General features: G+C 42.1%; 1 protein-coding gene across 2 annotated transcripts in view; it reads right to left on the reverse strand.

Moving 5' to 3' along the window:
* The window catches only part of CCNYL1 (cyclin Y like 1), a 49,467-nt gene that overhangs the window by 23,610 nt on the left and 17,687 nt on the right, over positions 1-8,170 (reverse strand). For both annotated transcript variants that reach the window (XM_018560388.1, XM_018560387.1), the window contains exons 2-3: positions 3,435-3,509; positions 821-855 (exon numbers count right to left, since the gene is read on the reverse strand). In XM_018560388.1, the coding sequence (XP_018415890.1) occupies positions 821-855; positions 3,435-3,509 (110 nt within the window). The remainder of the gene's footprint in view (positions 1-820; positions 856-3,434; positions 3,510-8,170) is intronic.

The raw sequence follows: 8,170 nt of genomic DNA on the forward strand, positions 1-8,170 counted from the left end.
CCTCTTACACCTTCATGCATGTGTGATACCCAATATGTGTTTCACAATTGTAGTTTACATATAGGTGTGGAACCTCCTAATTTGTTTTGTTATTTTATTAGACACTTTTTTTGTATTTTTATTTTTTTACTTAAACTTATTTGCTATCACAAGGGACTGACAAGTTTTAGCCCAATCTGCTTCTTACTGACCAAAACTGCTGGTCCTGACAGCTGAGCCCGGTAGTGAACATAGAAGTAATTGAAGTATGTCCTTGCCTTGGTGTGCGATGCAGGCAGAGGGAACCATCCCAGGGAATTCCTGTAGCTATCCAAAAGCCCAGAAGGCGCCAACCTGAGGTAAGACCTACAGCATCCCACCCACATAAGTGGATATTTAAAACCTGTGACTCGGTAACAAGCTAGTCACCAAAATAAAATGAGCTGTCAAGACATGTTCTCTTATCCTAGCCTGGCAGGGACAACAGAAAACACAGAGGATATAAGGGTGGGTGAGGCCTTATAATTTTCTGTTTCCTGTCCCACAAAAAAAACATGATAAAGGTTCTAACCCATCCCACTTTGTCCACATCTAAAACAAGCGCAGCTCTATGACTGAAACGAATTGATTCCCTCTGTAAAAGAGTATATCCAACTGAAGACTAAACAGCAGTAGTTTTTAATAACAGCTTGCGTGGCTGTTCTATGGGTTATATAAAAATTGCAGTTTTCCTCTCACGCATAGAATATACTGCTGGGAACAAATTAAACAAGCTACGTAAATAACTCACAGTCAAAAAGGCACTACTGTCACAATATATCATAAGGTTACCATTACTTACATGATTTATATGGTTGCTCTTCCTCTTTTCTCTCACTGTAAAAATAGGCAAATACAAGATTAGTAAACGTCCAACATATCCAGCATTTAAACCAGTTGAAACCTTCTGTGCTGTTCTGAGGTACAGAAATTAAACAAGTATTCAGATCAGGAAGTTCAGAGTTTATTCTGATGTTCTAGTATGCATGTTTGTTCCAGGTCAGAGAAAGAACTAGTCAGAGACACCCAGGCAACTAGTATTCTTAAGTGGGGTATACATGGTTCCATTTTTTTCCATCAACCTGCGGGCTGAAAGAAAATATAGAACAGATTCCTCCAGCAACAATCACGAGCGTTGGACTAATCCTCTGCTTTTTAAATTGTATTCTGACAGCGGCACTCTGTTGGTATAGCCGAACTGAGCTAGCAGCTGACTGCATGCTAGCTCCGTTTGCCTGAGCATTTTCCAACTGGCTCCTTCAAATCAGCTGATCAAAAAGGTGCCAGGCTTGAAGGATGCTAACAGAAGCACCTACGGTGCACATTTCGGCCGGTTCATCAGAAATCGATGAGGCTAAGAAGTGCTGGTGAAGAGCTCAAACAATCTACACGCACATCTTCCTCCAGTTGACGTGTTTCAGGGGCCAAACCCCCTTCATCAGAAACAGAGGAGGTTCTTAAGAATCGAAATTCCACCAAAGGCAGCTGACCTTGAGCCTGGTCACATGAGAGCGCTGCACCTATCAGGCTGAAGGAGGCGACCGGTATCCACCCGCCCGCTGTGACTGGCTCACATGAGAAGGCCTGCAACCGCCCCCTCCTGACAGGCCACCTATTGCTTTGATGGGAGGGGGGCGGTTGCAGGCCGTCTCACTCATGTGAGCCAGTCACAGCGGGCGGGCAGATACCGGTCGTCTCCTAAAGCCTGATAGGCGCAACGGTCTCATGTGACCAGGCTCAAGGTCAGCTGCCATTGATGGCATTTCGATTCTGAAGAGCCTCCTAGAGATAGGGGCACCTCAGGTTCTGATGAAGGGGGTTTCGCCCCTGAAACACGTCAACTGGAGGAAGATGTGCGTGTAGATTGTTTGAGCTCTTCACCAGCACTTCTTAGCCTCATTGATTAGTCCATCCGAATTCACCTTGAGATTGTATTACTACCAGCATGTTACTATTGGCTGTTTGGGAGTACCTTCAAGCTGTTTTTTTAAACTTTTATTAAATTGCAATTTACACTATGGAGGCGCTCCTTTTGGTCCTCTTTCCTTTAACCCCTTCGTGACTGACGACGTACAGTGTACGTCGCCAGCATCGGGGCAGTTTAAACAGACATACCTCTGCCTGTTTGTTTTTCTGACTAACGGTTTTGACAAAAGTCTACTTGCATTAAAACAATAGCAGTCCCAATAAACCCCTGACAATTGAGATAATAACTCCTTCCATCTCACAAACTGCATATTTCCATTTGCCAACATGCCTTTTGTCAGCAATACTTTAACCAATTCCCCCTCCTTGAGCCATCAGCCGACACTTTTCATGGTTGCTGTCTCGCAATCCCAGCAGCAGTGCCATCTGTTTAATTCAGTACAAAAAAAAAAAAAAGACAATATGCACCAATCACCTCTGGTCACATAAGGGTTAAAGAACTTCAACCAAAAGAGCAGCATAAACTTTCACATACTGCTCATCGAATTCTGAAGCTAGGCAAACTTATCTATTAGGCATATGTAAATCATAACCCTGAACTTGCCTTATTTGCTTCCTTTTGGTCTGTTGAAGTTAAACTCAAGTCAAATTAGGGCAGAAATTAACATTTCACCAAAAACAGATATTGTCAAGCACTATGGCCTGTTCACACTGGTCAACATGCTAAAATGTGGAGCTTTAGTGCAAAGATTGGTGTGCTGAGTGAGGTCCGGCAGGGGGGCGGTGCGATGTGCCCTTTCAGCCCTTAATTTTTAGGGTGTAAAAGTGCACATTCCAGCCAGGTCTCTGAACAGCAGGACAGTGTGCTGTGGTGAGATGTGGTGCCATTCAGTGTAGTCCGAAAACATGCCTGCATTTTTCCACACCGCACATCACACCTGCATTGTAGTGTAAATGGGGCACATAGAAACCAATTGTATTCTTTGCGCTCTAGGGGTGACTTGCTGAAAAACACCAGTTGCCGCTATTGGTGTGAATGAGCAAATAAGGCTTCCTGTACCTTTGTTGCTTCCCAGCACTAACCGCAAATCTGAACAGGCTGTACAGAGGAATTGCTGCTCTCTGAATGCCCCCTCTCCTTCAATTGCCGATTGGTGCACTGCAGTGCTGACAAAGGAAAGTAACACATTGGACCACTGTTCTTGCACAGAGCAGCAATTCTTAAAGACCCTTTCACCAAATTAAAGCCAAGTATTTGACATGCAGTGATTTTCCTTTTCATTATTTTTTTAATCACTAGCAATGTGTTTATGAACTTCCTAGAAAAGTTGACTACTGCAGAACTTCTTAGTGTACACTACTCCACAGATACAGTGAGAAGAGTAAACATTGTCACCAGGACAGGAAGTAGGTTACTTTTCAGGTTAAAAATAAATAAATTCCTGGGATAGGATGCACTTTAGGCATGCAAAGAACAAAAAAGTACTTACCATCAGTCTGGGACTTGCTGAGAAATATTGTGCTTGCTCTTGCATGGTCGGATGGGTTAGACTCCGGGGCAATGTCTAAAATTAATTGCAAATATACATCAGTCAGAAATATTCAGTGTGCCCAACATTTCCATGCAGCTCTCTCTATAATAAATATATATATATATATATATATTCTCAGCACGCCTCGGTCGGCTTTAATTAATTATTGGCCCAAAATGCCGGCATTGCATAGAAGCTCACTCACATTGCATCATTTGATTGGAAACAAGTTTAGTTTTGCTTTAAAGCCCAAAACAGCAGTTGATAAAAAATTACACAAATCAAAGCAGGGTAACTCAAAATAGGAAGTGGAAGGGGCATTAGAGTTTGTTCTCCCTAGCCCCAGCAGAAGAGTCCTATGCCCACCAGTATGCTGCAAATGAAGGCTATTAAGCCCTGTGTTAGGCAGTGATCTGACATGCCCAAGTCAGACCGATTTTAGCAAGATTTGTGGGTATTTGGGGAGATTGTCTGCTATGTTAAAGGGCAACTTCCCTTTCCCAGGAGAATCTGGAATAAAATACATGCCTTTCGGCGAACGCTTCTTCCCCTCCGCTGGTAAGGGTGTGCTATCATACACTGTACAGCAGACTTCTCCTTCATATTAGCTTTCCGTAATCCCCCGTGCTAAAATCGCAGGGAGCGAGTGTCAACAATTAACCAGTCAGTCTTTTGCAGTGCACAATTCCAGTTTTGTGTTCCTGGCTATGCTATGCAATATGGTAGGAGTGTATGAACCACAGAAGTAAGTGCTTCCAGCCAGGATCCTAGTATACTATGTATTTGTACGGGGTCTAACTTGTTCAACTTTTGCCATTTAACGTAAAAAATAACATTTGAACACTTTATAAGGAAGACAATAATAACTGGCTTATCAGAATTACAAATGTTGAAGTAAAACGAGTCACATATATGTACTTCAATTGTATATTTGTTCGTGTGGAGTTCAGTTCTAAAGGACTGTGGGCCATTATTTGGTGTGTCTTGCAGTAGAACCATATATCTTTGTTGACAATTAGATGGTTAATTAAACAAAATTGATCAAGTTATAAAGATACAAATAAAATTAAGGTAAAAATGTACATGGCTGCAACGAATGATTATTTTCATAAAATCGATTAGGTGGGAGATTTTTTCGGTTAATCGGATTTAAAAAAAAAAATGAATACCATGCTTAAATTTTAAATAACACACTTAAGTGTTACAAAGTTTACTTCAGCATAAAACGGCATGCACAATTTTTTGCAATCGAACTACATTGTGGAACTGTGCGTTCCAGTGTGGACAATCACACTGTGGTTGGGAGGTGTGTTTGGGGTGACATTGAAATGAAATGGCATTGCAACGCACCTCCTGAGCAGAATTTGTCAGACTGAAACCAAAAATGACTTTTTCCTTACCTGTTATAATTTATTTTGCAATAATTGTATTGTAAGCACATGGCGCTTGAATAGCTTCAGCCAGGGAATGACAGCTGCCAGTGGCAAGAGTCCGCAGACGGCAGCTTATTATAAATACAGCAGATAGTGGGCTGGTGCAATAGCCAGCCTGCTATTGGCCATTTCAGATTGCAATAGCCAACAGCTGGCTATTGCACCCACCCGCTGCTTGCTGTGCCCTCCTCCCATCATGGAGACGAGAGCTAGGGGATCAAACCAACCGATTCATAATAGTTGACAAAACTCTTCTTATAATCGATTAATTGGTTGCAGCCCTAAAAAAGGTATACGAATTAAGGTCATGTGACAACATACCATGAATTGTGGTTTCCAGATGTTACATTAAAAAAATATTTTTTTTTAAAAACGAATTAGTGAAAACTTCACCTATATTTCCTATAAGTGTATTTTTTCGAAAATATTTCTAAGAGTATTCCAAAAGGTGGATCTAGAAGTGACCCTTCTAAAGGTCATTTGAGATTGTGGCGCATGGTAAGTACAAGGTTATCAGTCACACGTTTGTAAAAATTCACTTGCAAGTATTTGAAAATAAGCTTGTTACGTCACAATGTCCCTTGCCCTTCAAGTGAAAGTCACTAGTGAACAAACCTTTATTGACTGAAGAAATAAAGAAAATGGTTATATAAAAAAAGGAGGTTATACTGATTTAGGTAATTTAATTAGGTTTCATTCAAGCATGCATAAGCACCAATCTAGCTCCTTCTGAAGTGTCAGTACAGCGGAGAGGAAATAAGTTAATTGCAATTTCAGTGACTTCAAAGGCCTGGTCCATACCTAGGCGAGTCATCCTGCGGATTTAGCCGTGCGATACAATGCAAAAACACAGATTTGCATTTAAGTCAATGGAGGCTGTTCATACCTTTAGTGTTGCATGGGGGAAATTGCCTGCTGCGCAAAAAGGTGCAGGAGCTGTTTTTGGGCAGTTTTGGTCCCACAGACATCTCTATGCATTGAAAACCATGCAGTTTCCAAAGCAAAATTGCACAAAAAAAGCGTGACAAGCGCATGAAAACAGGTAAACAGCTAAACAGCTCAATCGCCTAGGTGTGAACCAGGCCTAAGACCTACGTGGGGAACCTGATCACAGTTCAATATGCAATGTGTGTGGTTGGAATTGGAGTACTGCACCATGAGAAATGTCTCCGGAAGAGACACTGGAACTTGTGCATGCTGCGGGAAAGCTACAGGGAAATGGGGGAACAATCTCATTTTATGGTCCGTTTACATAAATTCAAGACTGGGAGGCAGAAACCCCCAAGGGAAAGTAAAAGTGGCAAATTATGCTATATAGAAGATGAGCACAAAATGGACATTAAAGTGACATTAAACCCTCAGATTTAACATAAACCAATACTGTAATGTGTACCTTACTGTAATCCATGATTGTTTCCCTTCTCTTTGCTGCTCTTCCTTTTAAATCCTGTCTTTTCATGCTTGGGGAGAACTTCCCTTTGCAGCTGGTTGCCTCTTCCTGTAGTGCTGGCTCAGGTTTCAAACCAACACACAGACACCATGTATCCATTCCAGAGACAAGGCAGTCTGCTGCAAAATAGAAGTTCTGCCCAGCATGAGAACAGATACAGATTTAAAAGGAAGAGCAGCAAAGAGAAGGGAAACAACCATGGATTACAGTAAGGCGCACATTACAGTATTGTTTTATTTTAAAAAATCTGAGGGTTTAATGTCACTTTAAAGTCAAATTGTTTTTCCCCTCCCCCCAATGTTAGCACTTACCCTAAATGATGTCTCTTAATCCGATCTTCTAATTTCCTGTCCTTTTCAGCCTTCTCTCAAGCGGTGCGGCGGATGTCCGATCCAGCGCTGACTCCTCTGTCCTTGCTGGCACTTCCGATCCCACGGTGTCTGCATGAGGGTGCACGCGTCCATAGACTTGCCTTGCGTCTCTCCTCGTCTCCCGGCCGAAAATCCAAACTGCGAATGCACCTGCCCCAAGATGATTTGCGGCCGCCTGAGCAGCATCGGATTTTCAAGCGGGAGCGCATGGCAAAGACGGGGTAAGTTTAAACCGCTGATAAAGCGTTTTTTTTTTTTGCATATATCTACTGCTTGCTAGCCTCATATATATGCAAAAAAAAACACGGAGGGTTTAGAAACCCTTTGAGCTTTCAGGATTCATACTTCATGTATAGAAACTTAATTTATCCGGGCAACTCCACTTGTAATTACTTGCTCTTTAAACACACACATTCCGTAACAATGTAAAGGGAAAAACAAACACAACAGTAAGATAAATATTTGTGGAGCACTAGAAGAACTAGATGTCAAGACAGATATGATAAATGTTACACTATATGAGCTGCATGGATTCATTAGAACTCTGATCCCAACTCTGACTAGGAATGGTTGGACAACCGCTCCTGATCCTACTCTAATGATCCTAGGTCTAGCTTTGAATAATAGATTGCTGGCAGCCGAGTTTTATTTTCTCTACACATACAGTTGTCTACTAGACACCTTAGCTGACCCACTTCCTTTGTTCCAATATTTATGGTTTTGACAGTATTATTCCTTTTTCAGAAGGATCATTTTAGGGTAATGTGCAGCATAAAGGTTGGCTTGTTCATCGCTCATTGTTCTTCCTTCTTCCCTTCACCCTCCATCTGTACCCCTCTCTTCCCCTACCTGTCTGGTCTCTTCATCTGCCTTTTTCTCCCTTCAGTTCCTCTCCTCCCCACTTCCTGAAGCTGTGCCGATTTATGTTCCCACTAATGACTGAAAGTGGGATTACAACCTGCGGTCGATCAGCCACCTGGTCATACCACCAACCTAACGGAATTTTGCTTTGACACTCTTTATTGCTCTTATTTACATGTGTTTTTTTTTATTTTGATTTCTTGCAACGTTGCAAAAACCTTAAAATAACTTAATTAACTTTTAATTACTGCAAAAAAAAAAAAAAGGAAGGATGCAGGCAGAAAACTGGTGGTGAAAATTTGTGACATTGTGACAAGTTGACAGAATAAGTTTGCTTTTGTACAAACCCAATCTTGTTCAAAGCTCCTCAAGTAAAAACTTAGAGAACTATGAGGTGAGTGCTTTTCACTCCTCATAGTTCTAGCCGACCTGTGACAATGAGACTGTCACAGGTCGGCTCAGTAGATCGGGAGGTGAGCGAACCCATACCGGGTTCGCTCACCTCTCGATCCTGTCACAGCTCTCTGCTGTGACAGGGGAGGGGCTGGATTCCCCCCTCCCCGCTCCGATCTGCCAGCG

The sequence above is a fragment of the Nanorana parkeri genome, unplaced genomic scaffold, assembly GCF_000935625.1.
Source record: "Nanorana parkeri isolate BGI_ZX_2015 unplaced genomic scaffold, ASM93562v1 scaffold453, whole genome shotgun sequence".
NCBI classification, from domain to species: Eukaryota; Metazoa; Chordata; class Amphibia; order Anura; family Dicroglossidae; genus Nanorana; species Nanorana parkeri.